Source organism: Branchiostoma floridae, chromosome 8 (genome assembly GCF_000003815.2).
Source record: "Branchiostoma floridae strain S238N-H82 chromosome 8, Bfl_VNyyK, whole genome shotgun sequence".
Classification (NCBI taxonomy): Eukaryota; Metazoa; Chordata; class Leptocardii; order Amphioxiformes; family Branchiostomatidae; genus Branchiostoma; species Branchiostoma floridae.
The window spans coordinates 1349453-1365694 of record NC_049986.1 but is presented as its reverse complement, the minus strand read 5'-3'; the positions used below and the strand labels follow the sequence as shown (position 1 = coordinate 1365694).

General features: G+C 39.0%; 1 protein-coding gene across 1 annotated transcript in view; it reads left to right on the top strand.

The window, feature by feature from the left end:
• LOC118420428 overlaps positions 1–16242 on the top strand; it is a 27085-nt gene extending 10843 nt beyond the window's left edge. Inside the window, exons 5-8 of the mRNA XM_035827217.1 lie at positions 8885–13769; positions 14095–14153; positions 14788–14867; positions 15375–16242. Of these exons, the coding sequence (XP_035683110.1) occupies positions 8885–13769; positions 14095–14153; positions 14788–14867; positions 15375–15635 (5285 nt within the window). The 3' untranslated portion in view covers positions 15636–16242. The remainder of the gene's footprint in view (positions 1–8884; positions 13770–14094; positions 14154–14787; positions 14868–15374) is intronic.

The following is a 16242-nucleotide window of genomic DNA, read 5'->3' as shown; positions in this document are numbered from 1 at the left end:
ACCTATGTTGTTACAGTGTTCCTCGACGGCTAGGCAGGTGAGGGTGCTTTGTTTTCAATCAGAAGAAGGATACACACAAGATATGCAGGGTTTGGCCAATCAAAAGGAGCGAAACATATGCCAGAGCAGAGGGAATAAGTACAGACTGCAAGAAAGGAATAGCTCCTTCTGTTAACATTGATAATGAGTTTTGTTGTTCTAACCCGCCTTTGCACGGGCGGAGCGTGTAGTGCATTACATATGGGGGTTTCCCCATCTGTAGGACCGCCAAGCTCGGGCCTTCCGAGCTGTTACACAAGGCAAAGATTGTCTGAGTTGTAAAATGCTTGCAGCCGACATGCGAATTGCCTCTCACGGAGTTGTGAATTACGTATGTGTTAATAGGGCAGATGAATGGCTTAATCGTTTTTTAATATCACTTTCATGCGCCGTTTAGGTGCAGGCTTTCGGAGGCCATCAATCAGAAATGCCAGCAATCAGCGACTAGGTACAAATAGAAATGGCCAGCAAAAGTGTATTATGAGCCATAAAAAGGCCCTAGAAAGCCTGCTATGGAGGCTAGACACAGTGACTCAAAAACTGATTTGTCTGTCTGAAATCAAAACTAACCAAAATTTGAACTTTAGGAATCAGGCCAAAAAAAAGACGTCTTTTCCGAAATCAGGCAAAAACTAATGTGCGCGTTGATGTCATCTAGAAATTTACTTGCTGTGGCCTGAACAGAAATCAGGGACCCCCTCCCCCACACACAGTAAAATCAAATACATTATGTTGGGCAAAATACCATCAAAATGACCACCATCACTCTCTCACTCACCCTCTTGCATGTACTATGTATCTCTAGCCAAATTTAACAAAAATAACATCCTTGGCAAGGGTTCAGATTTAGACCTTCTCAAATACCCTTTTCTGAAATACAAAGATACCAAAAAATGATATTTTTGCACAACTTGAATCTCATCCTCTTTTGAATAAGTACATAAGGTTGAAAGCTTAGATGTCATAATGAAATGGCCAGTACATTGTTTATACACATATGCTTGCCACATGTTGTTGCTCTTGTTGCCAAACGCCCAAAGTCTCATGAGACAACCTAAGTGAAGTGAAAGTAAATTGCCAGTTTTTCCAAGAAGTTGTTGTTTTTGATGGCATTTACATATACAGGTACAATGTAGAGCAAGCCTTATTAGGCCTACTAGTAGGTGTTCCAATACCTGGAGCTGTTCCAGTAGTAACTGTATTGATTGGTAACGGGGGCTGCCCTAAGACGGTTCCCGTCCTAAGACGGCACGGATTTTTTGCTGATCTTATTATCCATAAGTACACCGTGTTTGTTACCACTGACTATGCTGATTACAAGGGTAAATAAACCAAGTTCATGCACAAAACTTTAATTTGCATTCCAAGTATACTTTAACATATTTACATCATGTTTAAAAAAAAACAGAATTCTAACAGTAATGTTGACAGTGCTGAATCACTGCGGTCACCGGCCTCTGCGTATTGGCGGCTCGTGTCGCTAACTATACGAACTCTTTCAAGCAGTCACACAACTGCCATGATACACATAAAAATTAAGCTCCATAAAACACTATGAATATGGGTCTTCAAATGTTTGTTGAGTAGAAAAGCAAGCAAAAGGAAGCGACATAAATATTGCCACCATTGTACTCCCAAGGGAGTGTGGCCGTGAAGGTGGCAGACTAGGGAACGCTCCAAAGATTTATTTGACTGTAAAAAATGATTCGTGCTGTCTATGAAAATAAGACTTGATAGAGAGATGTAGATGATATTTTCATATAATCAGACAGAGTTTTGTTGATGTTGGCGGTGTCGTTTGTTCGTAAGGTTTTTTTTAGTCGGGCATTCACAATCAGTGCATTCAGCCCATTGCCCGTAAAAACATCAGCTGGATTGTTCTAGGTACATCCTTCCTCATGTGAGACAAGAAGTACATACAGTCACGATTTTACTGTCAAAAGAAAGCTAAAATATCATACTATTAATTTTTTTCTGTGTACTCAAATCTACCACTTACTTCTGAAGAGAGCAAAATGTAAAAAAAGCGTACCAAGTTAGGCACACTGTCCAGCGTAGCACAAAATTGGAAGGTTACACACACGAAATTGTCTCACAGTGTTTGCCGCTTGTAACACGCAGCGCAAAAGGTTCATGAACCACATGAATGCATTTCTTATTCAAGTATGTTGTTCAAATCTATGTGTAAAAAATTAAGTCATCAAAATTTGACCACTCTCAGGCAACTAGCGATGGAGCGCCATGCGTTTGAGCGCAAGAAAAAGCGTACCGTGTTGGGGCACCTCCCGTTATATTGACAGAACATAGAACAAATTAACCTTGTAGTAAGGATATTCTAGAGTCTTATTGTATGATTATGATTGTACATTTCAGGGCAATTCAGTCATGGTCATTATTGTCCATGTGACTAAAAGTTGATGTAAGAGTTGCTTACAATACAAATTGAAAGCAGTCAGGGTTTAAGCTCATGCATCTTAGCATAAATGGCCAACACACCATGATTTGTGTAGTAGTACTTTGCTTTTGTATTTACTTGTGGAGCATGCAGAGACAATGGTGTCACCTCTCAGAGGATGAACTGAACTGAACTGTGGAGCAACGATTATGTCTGATCAAATATGAAAAATGACCCTCTATGGTTCTTGCCACGGTTTTATTTCAGAGAAACAAATGGTAATGTGGAGGGTGGGGGGTGGGATTAATGGAGTGTAAGGAGAGTGTGAGTGTTAGAAGTTTTCATATGGATTTACCATGTGTGACAAGTAAAATTGCCAGTTCTAACTTCTATCGCCTTTTTTCTGGAGACAAGTTTTATAAAATGTGCAAAATACTGTATTTTTCATAATGTGTAATGCCTGTCAATGTTTAAGGCACTCAAAGAAAGACAAATTGTGAGATTTTTTTCTAGTTTTCAGTAAAACCTATTTAAAGCTAAAGCAAGTCTCAACACATCGCTAATAGTCTAGGCGATTGGTGCAAAACATAGCGACAACTGATCAAAATGTGATAAAAGCGTGAAACTGGGTGTGATGAATCTTACCTATGTACCTATACTAACATTTTCAAGGGTGGAGTCAATTGAAGAGTTTTGTTTCTTAGCGTTTAGAGGGTAAAAAATGTCAAAATTTCCAGGGGGGGATGCCCTGGACCCCTAGAACGGCTGGGTCTAAAAACCTTGTTGGGACATTCCAGCCTCACTTTGGGACCATTGGAATTTGGTTTTGGGACCACTTCTGGGACCAAAGCTATAAGGAAAAAAGTTAATTTCGAGGCCTGATGCTGTACAAAATGGTCGAATTTGTATAGAAAAGGCCATTTCTGGACATTCTTGACTAAAAATGTCAATTTGTGGGTCCTTTCGGACTATTAAAGCACCAATAACACTAAAACTTGCTTCAAAATGAATTTTAAGTACCTTGTTTGGCTATATAATTACCATTGCTGACTTTATAATCACTTCTTAAATTATTATGGCTGTTTTGGGCCATTTTTTATCAGAAACGTACAAATGTACATGTTTTTGTTAGAGTGTTTGTATAATAATCATATTCTATCAAATTAACAATGTTGAAATTTGCTATAAACAGACAGTTTATGACCTTTCACAGATTGCACTATACTTGTTGGCTTTTCATCATTTGGTATGCAGAAAATTGTTGTATTGGGTGATTTTGACCTGAGTATTTTCTGGGCCTCCACATAACATACTGTATAGGGACATCTTTAAGAGGCACTGTCTGTAAAAAAAACAAGCATAAAAAAAAAAGGTGTCCAATGTAAAAGAATGCATTTTCCTAAAATTTCCAAAGAAAATGTTACACAAATCGGAAAGTTTAAGGTCATTGGTCGCTGGTTGCCATGGCAATAGCAATGTTTCAAAATGGCAGATTTTCACCCAGTAAAGGCCTTTGTCTAATACACAGGATAGACTACATCTTGTAACTCCTGTAACCCCCACAAGTTAACAGACATTTCATTGATTCTAACACAGTCACGTTGTTACGCATATCCTACTAAAACAGAATTAAATGTAATTTTTTAGTTTTGCTCAAATTGTTTTTTTAGTCAGGTGCAAGAGATGTCTAAAGATGATGTGTTCTGTAAATTTTAGAACTTGACAGAATGCCTATTTGGGCAATTTTTAGCAATCAAGAGCTCTTTCACAGGCAATTTGTTCTGACATTTCTCAGGTTGGGGGGGGGGCACAAGAAGACGTACTAATTCAATAAGATGTTTTGAAATAAGGAGCATCTTGAAGTACAAACAAAACATAAAGTTGAGTACATTCCAATAGGTTAGGCAATTAGGGAAAAAAGATTTACTAAATCTTATGTCCTTGTGGTATATCTAGGAGTATTTTTCTCAAGCTGTATGAGGTAACACAAGGATTACATCTGATATATATGGCTTTGTTTGACAGTGGATGATTTGGTAAAACTGACATAGACGATGCTTGTGACGTCTGTTTCAAAGGTTTTCCTACCTGCCTCAGTTCCTTTATAGGGCCTTCACACTGAAACCGAATTAGCAGAAATCAAGCAGAATCAGCCAGAATGAAGTATTTGCAAAATCCGTGCCACATTCGAAACCATTCCGAGTGGGAATCCCAAATGGTCTTTATATCCCCTTCACACGAGAAGGAATGAGCCAGAATGCCGTCAGAATGAAAATTCTTTTCTATACCTGGGAATTCGTGGTGTATTCTAGAAATTCATACTGCATTCCAGATACTCTTTTGGCCACATTCTGGCAGGATTCGAAGTGGCTTGCCGTTTCGGTTCTCCATCGAATGAGATAAGAATGTTTCAAATAATGTTGGAATGCCAGAGAATGCGGTCGGACTGCAGTTCGAATGTCAAAAACTTTCGAGCCAGCCAAAAGAATGGGGATGAATATCTGGAATGCAGTAAGAATGTTTAGAATACAGTACGAATTGCCAGGAATTGCCAGGAATAGAAGAAAAGTTTCAATCTGACGGCATTCCGGCTCATTCGTGCTTTAGTGTGAAGGGGGCTTAAGTAAGCAAACAGCTATATGATTGTATAAGGCCTTGGATTAGCCTTCGATGGCTCCATATACAACGAGAGCACAATAATACTGAATTCTTTTGATTCTTTTGATTAGAATCCCCATGATCAGGTGTATACAAGTTACAACCATACCAGACAACATCTGCATACTTGACACATGGACTTAAAAAGGTTTATATATGTGTAATAGCTCTAAAACATGGCGTGGTAATTTTAACTTAAAACACTGAAGACATTTACTTGTTTTGAAACCAATACCCATTGTTGGAAAACTAATTTAGGTAATGGCTTCTAGTCTACATTTAGTGGCAACATACATTCAGTGGCTTCTTAGTATTACTAAATGCATCCTAACATATAGAGCTACTTTTAGTACAGACAAGCTCCGTCCAGTATTGAGTGTTACACGCTTATCATAATATTTTCCTCAGACAGAAGTAACATGGATACAGTTTACAGTGTCAGTCTGGTAATTGTCCAAGAGAAATGTTCATTCTGGAAATTGTCTGAGGAGAACATTTATCCGGGGGGTTGGGGGTGTTTGTTCTTTTACATGTGTTTGGGAGTCTGAGACAAGAGTAAACCCCTGTACATAAACAAAAACAATATAAGAATGAACATAGGTTTTTCTACTCATATTTCCCCAGAATATTTGTAATTTGGTATTTTTCAACTGAGTGGCACATATTTACGTACCATATTACATGCATGGCTTTGTGAAATCTTAAGAATAGGCAGGCTCCTATGGCTGTACACATTGGCCGATGACACTTCAAAGGAATTCTTATTAGTGCAATATAACTTATAAATGTTGCCCCGCCAACGTTTTAAATTACAATTTTGACTGTTTCTGTTAATAGCGTAAACCAAAAGCCCACTGGTCAGAAAACAACTGTTACAGTTAAGTAATAATGGTGGAGCACATAGAAAATCTTCTGTGATAGGTTCTCAGTCAAGTTCACAAGACACGATCTAGACATGAGTGCATTTTATTCTTCATCTTTCGTCACATGGCCAACTCCCCCCCCCCCCCCTTCTTCTCCAGGAGTGCCTCTCGCCTCTCTGCATCTCCCCTCCAGACTCCTGTCTGACCTACTTTTCCTTCTCTCTGACCCCTCTGGGTCCTACCACTCCACATACTAGAGAGGGGGGTTTCCACTCAACACCTAACAGACTGTAAGGTTCCATGTTCTAAGTACATTATTGGCATCATGACAAGACACTCAGAATGATTCATTTACAGAAAAAAATGTTACTAGTACTAGTAGAAGGAAAAATAACAAGTACATGTACAACCTGCTACATATCTAGGATATGAGTTGTTAGGCCGTAACTAGCCTGGAGTCCAGCCTTGTTCGCTTTGGTCCATTTCCGAAGGTCCCAAGTTGGGGGTTAGTGATCTTCGTAAGCGGACCAAAGGGAACAAGGCTGGACTCCAGGCTAAACTATAGAAAAAATTTTGAAATAGTTGATCCAGTCTGGTGACAGGAGATCCGACCCGCGGGAGGGCTGGGACCGAGGGTGATGCGGAATACACAGTGTCGTATTTTGTTTATGTCATACCCACCTGAGAAAACCCAATTTTTGGTGCGAAATGCGCCAGAAGTTGAACAAATGTGGTGCCCTCGACCAAAAAGTGTTGCAACAGCAATGTTCCAATGTCCGAATCAGGTATTCGAATTGCCAACCGTGCCACATTCGGCCTGCTCGAAATGGTTCGATTTACTCGAAGAAAGCCCGAGTGATACGCCTTTCGAACCTGTGCGATACGGAAGTTATGGCCCGGTCCGAAACACCCGTGTCGAACGTTTTCGCGTCATAGGTATGTCATAAAATCCAGTACATGGACCAGTGCAGGTTAGGTGCAGGTAGACACCAGAAGTACCTGCACAGCTCCAATTTAACCTGCACTAACCTACATATGCAGGTGGTATTTCCCTGCTCTCTGAAATGCTACTTAGTTTTGTTCTGCTGTGTAGTTCATTGGCTTTCTATCCATGAAGATGAACTGTTTTTGCTGTTGTTGCAGCCCATCCACAAGTGCAGTTTTGTTTGCCTTTTTTATACATGTATATGTGAACTGAGTGGGGTTTCTTCTTGTTAGTCCTGACATGTGTGTTTAAAGTTACCTTCACTGTCTCATAATGTATACGTGGCTGAAAGAAACACTGGGCTTTTTGGAGATAGTTACCACGTTTTCCATGTAGTTTCACGGTCTTAGGAAACAACTACATTTTTCAAAACCAAAAAATGTGGGACTATGCATTAGCCACTGTCTTCAATCAAAGAAGAGAAAGATCACCTTGTAATATACAGTATGTATCAGGTACTTCTGTAGACAGTACACATTTTTTTTTACGTTAGTGCATCTGTTCTGTTGCATATTAGCCCTCAGGCCACACCAATTTAATTTCTTGGTTCACGGATTTTTTCATAAAAAATATGGAGCGAGAGGGCGAAATAAAAATAAGAATAAAAATTGTAAAATGGTTGGGGTAAAGGTAACGGCTAATCCAAAACATAAAGAAAAAAAGTTTTCAGCTTGAAAAAAGTGCAAAAACACTATTTTTGTACAGTAACAGCACCTGTACCCACACTTTAAGGAGCTTATAATATAAAGGCCAATTTGCTACACCAGAAAGTTGGTGAATGGTTTCATTAATGGTGAAAATTTGCTGAGTGGTAATTTTTATTTGTATTTTTTTTTTCCAAAAAATAGGAGCGAGCGAATCCGTGAACCAAGAAATTAAATCGGTGTGGCCTCAGACATGAGTATGCCAAATGAAATAAATAAATAAAATAGAAAAGTTTATTATTTAAATGATATTACATGTAAGGCTTTTGTACAATTATCATTATCAGAACTTATGCAACCTCATACATGTGTTTTGTAGCCTTGCTAAACCCTTCTTGAATTACTAGTATTCCCTTTCAAGATCTCAGACAAAATTGGCCCCTTCCGTAAAAAAACTGCACGGTAAAGTCACATCGATATCATTTTGTCCAGAGCAATCTACCATTAAAAGAATCATAACCATTGCTACGGCCGTGTGGCGCGTTGGTACACCCGATCCCTCGATCTCGGAAGTTAAGCAATGCGCGGTCCGGATAGTACTTGGATGGGGGACCAACCAAGGACTGGCCGGATTGCTGTAGCCTCACGAAGTTTTCCACGAAATCGTCTTCTGGGAGGGACGTAAAACGGGGGTCCCGTGCTCGAGGAGGTGCCTCGACCACGTTAATCAGCCTCATTACTCATAATTTGGGTACCTACTGGCTGGCAAAATACACCTGGTGATTATTATATCCAGAACTCAACCCTCAACGATACCAACACCCGACATCCTAACACAAGATCTTATATTTTCTATCATTAGAAATCAGCTAGGGTCCCATAATCTAATCACTAAAGGCTTGCTTATTTTCCCAACTCCTACATATCTAAACTAAACATATCATAAAGATTAATCCATGACTGCTCAAGTTACACTCTTCCTAAGAAACAGACAAACATCCACACACAGGCCTGGTCACATACAAGTAACCTTCTTGGCAATATTATTTGAATGGGTAATGGCTAATAAAATATGGAAATATATTTAACTTAAGTCTTGTTAATGACAGGAACTTGATCATGGCAATTGTGTCACTTTGATAGCAATAAATGTTACATGATTGTGTATCTAAAGCTGATATTAACAGCGGAATTAGGACATGTGAAAAACATGGTTGAAGTAATGATTCCTAATCATTTTATGAACCACTATTTTGGCAAGATTTTCCTCTCTGTAGTAACCACATGTCTCCCTCTTCAGTTCTAGGACTGCTTGGAAAGATGGCTGTGGTCTGGCTGGCGTTAATCTTGGCCCAGAAGGATCGCACCAGTCGTCCACCATTGATGACAACCTGCATATTGCCCAATGGAGTGCCATTGCAGATTCCGTATCACCCAAAAAGGAAGGTGCAACATGTCACAATGGAGGCAGTCAAGACGTTTGAAGCAGACACGGACAGGAAGTACGGACAATACCAGCTTGTGCATGATGGATGGTGCCTCCCTGAAAATTCCACACTTGCCAATTGCTCTGTTTTTGCCAACAGCACAGTTTTCTTGAACATTTACCAAGAAGGAGGGCAACCCGAAACACTGCCCGGTCTTAGGAACTCCTGTCTATCTAAACCAGGGCAGTTTTCATGTGCCATTGATTCCTTCTTGGAACTGTTCTACTGTATCTATAAACAGTTTCCTGACTTTCGGTGCTCAAACAACCTTGGACCACTCCTGTCAAAAGTTGCCTCCAGCTGCAAAGCAAGAGCAAGAGCAATGACACAGACTGATGTACAAGGAACTCGGGAACAACCTTGGGCATGGGCGATTCAAAATGTTAGATCTTTCGCAGGGAGAACAGCAATGGCTTGTGTGGAAGAGTTGTTCCACCACATTACTGGTACAGAATGGGAGAGGAAGTCCTTTGCACTGACAAAGACTTTAAGCAGATGTTGCCGCCTTTGCAACTATGCAAAAGAAGACAACAGAGTTTACTGTCCACTTTTACCAACAGCCAACATGTTCGAACAGGACAAAAGCTTGCAAAGTGCAATCAGGGCTATTGTGGAAAGGGGAGATGGTTTAGGACACTGCTTGTCATGCAATGCTAAGAGCATACAGTGCCATGTGAAAGAGATTGAGCTTCCTGACTATCTGTTTGTTGAAGTGCCATACGTACCTCAAGGTGGAAGAAATGACAATCTATGTGGCATTCAGATTGAACACGACATATCACTAAAGGAAATGTCGTACACAGTTGCCGGATGTATACGTGCAAAGCCAGGACATTTTACTGCTATTATACCCAAGGAGGGACGGCTATATGAGCTGGATGACATGCGATCTGCCCCTGTTAGAGAGGGACATAGTCTTGCCAGCATCCTTAGTCAGGAAGGCGACACAGTAGTAACAGCACCTGGTAGCTATATACACATAGTGGTCTATAAGCAAGTTAAGAATGTTGAGATGAAGAGAGAAGTCAATATTGCTCCGGACAACAATCCCATAAGAGTTCCACTATCATCAGTGGAAAATGAGAACTCAGTTAACGGTGTTTGGCGACCATGGCTCACACCTCGCCGCACCAGTAAGTTAGCTCAGTCAAACACCCACGCCAGAAGAGAACCATCTACACGAGGTAAAGAAAATGCCCACTTGCTGCCTCAGAGGGAAAAACCTAAATCCCCCATGCAGAAAACTACCCCTCAAGTCGACTCAGTGAGAGATACACATGATATATATGTAGATATCACTTCACATGAGAGGGATAGAAGGTCAGAGGACAGATGGACAAAACTCAATTATGGAAAGCTTGAGTTAAAAGAAAGACAAGTAGAACAACAGTGCATTGATGACAAGGAAGGTTTTGTTGGTCCAAAGAAAGCAAAGAGAGCTCTGCATCTAGAAAACAGTCCTATGAAGGAGAATTATCAGAATCCAAGTGATGGAAATGATAATTTCAAATCAGGAAAAAAGAGGAAAAGCGAAACTGTAGAGCAACCAATAATCAAGCAAGTCTCAGTTGCCAAAAAAAATGGTAGGAAAAGATACAATACTAAGGGGGCTACTAGTGTGACTTCTAAAGATGAGGAGGGCAAAGCACAAAAGTGTTCTGAGCTTTTGGTTGGTCCTGAAAAGTGTCCACAGGGTCCCGAAACAGGCTTTATGGTATCTGGATTTCTGAATGGGGAAGGACTCCAATGTGACCAAGAAGGAAGCATACAATATTGGGTGAACGCCAACTCAGAGCTGTTTCTCAGCCTTCCTGACACATTAGAAGTTTTGGGATTGAGCAAAGAAATCAAATTGAAAAAACGAGGATACAAACGAATATACGACCATATGGCCAAGTCTGGACTAGAGTCAAACCAACACATTATCAAAATCAAGACAGAAGATGGTACATCAGTGAAAGTAGTATCATTTGAAGGGTTCTATTGTTTGCTGTCACTGCCACATTCAATGTTCTTTCAGCAGTCAGCAAATTATGGCGTAAAAAGACAATTTTCATCAATTCTAAAAAAACATCTGCTATCAGAAGTTGTAGGCACAAAGGAAAAATCTGCTAAGCATGGAAAAGTAATGCATCAAAGCAAACAAACTCAAACTATAGATGAAAACACTACTGTTGGATCCCCCCTGAAATCAACATCATCATACATTTTAGCTCTGCATCAAAAGAAGAAAAATGGGAAATATGTGCGATGCACAACACTCGAAAAGCGTATTAGGCTACATCAAAATATGACCAAAACGATAGCAGAAAAAGTACACATGGGCTGCAAGCAGGACTTTTTGCAAGCAATTGCGTTTGATATATCAACTAATATAGGGAAAAGCCAACAACAATGGCAAGGCGCTTTGTCTTTGGAAGATATTCAATATGTTCTAGATATAGCAACTAAAAAGCAGAAGACTGCTAAGCAGAAGACTGAAGACACAGCTTTGGAAACACTTGCAAAAAATTTCATAAAGAACAGTAATCAATACTATATAACTGCACAGGAACTTATATATTTGGCGGATAATTTCAAGGGTTATGACCTATTCAACAAACTGCGAGAAAAAATACCATTCCTTTTTGCATCCCGGAAGGAGGTTGACATATGCAAACAGACCTATAAAAGTGAGTTTCACACCATTTTATGTCCCGAAAGAACAGCCACGGGCTGGAAAATATGTCCAAAACGACTGTTAGAATGCCTATCCTTTTTATATTACTACCTACCTAAGACGTGTCAGAACTGGAAGCTGTATGGGGATGCACGAACGTATGGGAGAAAGGCAACAGTAATGTTAGGAATTAACAATATTGACAATGAACAAATGCAACATGGTATCAAATATCACAGCACAAAACATTTCTGGCCGTTTCAGATCTTTTATGGAAAAGATAACAGAATAAACTTAGAAACAAATGTTGGTGATGGGCATGGACGTCCAGGTTTCCTAGATAAAGCAATATCCGAGTTGCAGGAAAACATTGATTACAAATATCAATTCTATCTTACCGGTGACTCCCCATTTTTGGATTCTATTTTGGCAGAGAAAGGTCTAGGTGGCACAACTGATGACGGGTATAACATTTACATGTATGATAACAAGGACAGTAAGGGTGCAGTTTCTTCACACACTGGTCTACGATCTGGCATACCCAAAATGATTAACCGATCACATCAAACCTCACTGATACCTTCTATCCCAATAGAAAGGGTAGTATTTGACATTGACCATGCGATAACAAGGATTGTAGAAAAACTCATAACTCTGCGCATAATGAAATCAGTCCAAATAACCAGTTTACTCAAAGGAGATGAAGGTATACAACGCCGCAATGCAAGTTTAGCACATTTGAAAGCAAATCTAAATTCACGGGCGGTTAAGTCAGGGTTGTTTGAAATCCACCTTGAGACAAATGGATCACTAAAATATCCAGTGTCATTCAACAAATCTGATGCATATGTCATCATATGCCCACCAGAATATTTTGAAGAACCATTTGTTCCCATTCTGCAAGGGGTATCGTCCACTCAGACAGTAGAGAATACACTGCCCACACAGCTGAGGGAAGCATCACAAATTGAATCATCTATGACAAATGAATTTGAACTGGAAACTAAGTTGTATTATCACATGGGAATGATGTATGTCTATTTACGCCATGATTCAAACCCAACAAAAACACATGAGAAGCAAGCAATGGATGAAAATGATACAAAAGTCGGCCTCTCTGATGAAGAAGTGGAAGAATATAAAACACATGCTGATATCTTCCATGGTCTCTTTTGTCATCTGTATGGGGGGCCAGAACTCACACCTTACATGATGAAAATGATTGATGTCGTTCCACTTCTTGTACAAAAACTACCATGCCGATCAATGATGCGCTTTTCAACAGAGGGTCCAGAACATGTTCATTACATGCATATGTGTTTCTACTATTCGCATACCCCCCGTGGTGGTGGGAGAGGCAAACCAGATACCATACTGATGTTGTTTCAGTGGATATGGAGGAACCTGCGTTACCTCATTACCATTTACAAGGATTCTGAAAACCCTGAGGCAGTAAAGGCATTTTCTAACTTCAGTAAATATATCAAGCTCCATATATACTGGAACAGATTCATAGCACATTGCCGAGGATATCTACAGCGGCAAGTTAATCTTCCAAATATAAAAAATGGAAGGCACTCAATGGTAAGCCAAAATCCTCCCACAAAGAAACCCTTGGAAAATCACACTTTCCTTCTCAGTGGCAGAATGCCAGCAAACTGTGGGAAAAAACAGGACTTCATTGCAAAAATAACAGAGAATGGGGGCAGAGTGATGGACAAAATACCACCTCGAGGAGTTTCAGTGGACATTACAGTCTTGACAACCCAGAAAGAAATCGATAAAGGAACTGACAGCTGGAAAAATTCATCTAGGTTATCAAGTCATGCATCAAGAATTCCTCAACCCAATGAAGCTATCGTCAAAGGATTTCAGAGAAAATGGAACATTCTATCATACCAATATGCCCTCGATTGTATCAAACAAACAACTACATTGGACAAGAACAGCTACATTCTGAGTCTGGACACACTAGAGAAAGCACCTTCTACATGCTTGGCAAGTGCTAAGGAGACTCTACCGGAATCCTTGTATTTTGGGTAAGTACAACAACAATTGTGTTCAGGTCATGCTAGAAATGTCAACGAGTATGGTCATGTTTCTACGTAATACATACATCTTCTTTTGTTCAATTGAATTAGATGTCTTCATTTAAAAGATAACGTATATTTGGACAAAGTAGAGTATACTATTAGAATAATGAAAATGTGTCTATTGAATATTGGAACATTAGTGCCAATTGCCATCAGCTACAAAAACTAATACTGCCAGGCCTATAGATATAGATTTCTGCTCTAAATTAAGACACAAAGGAGTTATTTTGTGACCTATGTTTGACATGTTTTTTTTTCCTTTTTTTCACAGTAAAGGACGAAGTGCAATAACACAGCTTCGAAGAAAAATGAAAGAAAATAAAACAAAAGGTAATGTACATTATCTATAAAGTACCTTTTATGAAATTGGCTTTTTTATGCAGAAAGTGCAAATTCACTCCCTTGCCATGATGAGGCCAGTCATGTGTACCTTACAACATCTAAAGACACAAAATACATTTTATTCCATATGCCATGAAGCTTAGTTAGATGTTATAACCTAAAATGTGGATGGCTGTTTATCTCTTCCAAAGATAAAAGGGAAAGTTGTCCTCTTTCGCAGGCTTTCATATAATTCATATAATTTTCAACTTAATAGATAATGTGGCCTCCAGGTAATATGGTCTGTGTATGGTTTTATGATGTCTTCTTTTAATTGGAAATCTTATGCTAGACAGTTGCAGGGAGGTACATGTATTTCGTTATAGAATTTTTCCTTAGCATATTTCATGCTGCATGAATAGTCTCTTATTAATGAATATGAAGTAAAGATAGCTTAAATCATGTGGCAAAGAAAAGGAAAGCAAATAGCACGGACTTGTATATCCTGAAAATTTGTTCTGTTGCTTAACTGCCAACAAAAGGGTAAAGCATTTGGATAGCAAATACATATAATTGCAGACTCCCATTATTAACAAAGACATGGATTGAATAAAATGCTCTGCTCTTTTTTTTTTCTTAACAGTACCGAAGGTTAAAAGGAAAGGAACCAAGCGGCTTTCTGTTTGGGGAAGATTCGTGTCCAAAGAGTCGCAAAAGCTGAAGGTGAGAGTTGTTATATTTTCTTGACTGTTCTCAGAATTTGTACATCATGCATAGTATACATAATGCATTTTTCTGCCAATTGGAAAGTTTAACTTATTTGTAGTCGTCAGTTTATGAATCAGATTACTGCAACTTGCAAAAAGAAGACTACATTTATTTTACATCATATGAGTAATGGCCATGACAGTCTTGTACATGTGTCTACATTTATTTTACATCATATGAGTAATGGCCATGACAGTCTTGTACATGTGTCTACATTTATTTTACATCATATGAATAATGGCCATGACAGTCTTGTACATGTGTCTACATTTATTTTACATCATATGAGTAATGGCCATGACAGTCTTGTACATGTGTCATAGACTGTTCAGTCATGGCATTGTCTTTTAATTCCTGTACACACAATACACTATTGTCCCATTGGTTAATACCTTAAATGACAAACTTACAGTGACTCTATCAAAGGAGAGAAATGTAATATACTCTCTTCTTTATTTTCAGGGTACCATCAAGAAAGGAAACTGCATCCAAAATGTCAGAGAGTTGTCCAAAAGATGGAAAGCCTTAACGTCACAGGAGAAAAAGGATTTTAAAGAGGAAGCAAGGCAATCGTTTGAAAAAAGACAGGACTTAGAAAAATCAGTAGACTTTTCCAAAATATCAACTCAGGACCATCAGAACAGAACCCCAGCATATAGAACTGCCATTACCGGACTTACACCATTAATGCATCTGACACCAAATGTAGAGGGTAGTCAATGAATTGGCCTGTTATTTCTCCATCATAATGGAAGACATCCACATGCACGTCAAATTCCGTCCATTTTCAGAAAGGGAAGTTTTAGAACCTTATTTCATGCAAAGAAGAAGCATGCAAAGAAGCTGGGAAATTAGCTGCAAATAATGGTTTGTGCCATACATTGCAAAAATGTTACCACGAAATGATTGCTTACATTGTATATGTAGAACGCCAAGTCAATTCCAAAGAAAAAACAGAACACATGAAAAACAGAAATGAAGGATCTGGTTTGTTTTGTATAGTCCATAACCTGTGTGTTACATGTAGTTCATTTGTTAAACATTCCTGACCACTTAGATTTCATAATGAAGGCAACCTTTGAATCTACATGGCCTTACTGTTAATTGTGGACTGTCTACTGTCAACACTTGTATATACATTGTATGTAATGTATTTATCCATGTAATATGTATATATGTAACTATATGTAATGTACTTTTATGGCAAAGATCCTTAAAGTGCGAAGCGTTTCACTTTGCTTTGTCTAGGACATTTTCCTAGTCTTTACAGTGAAGAAACTTTTTTCTGCTTGGAATCAAAGTAATAAAATCAATAGTTTTAATGAAAGCA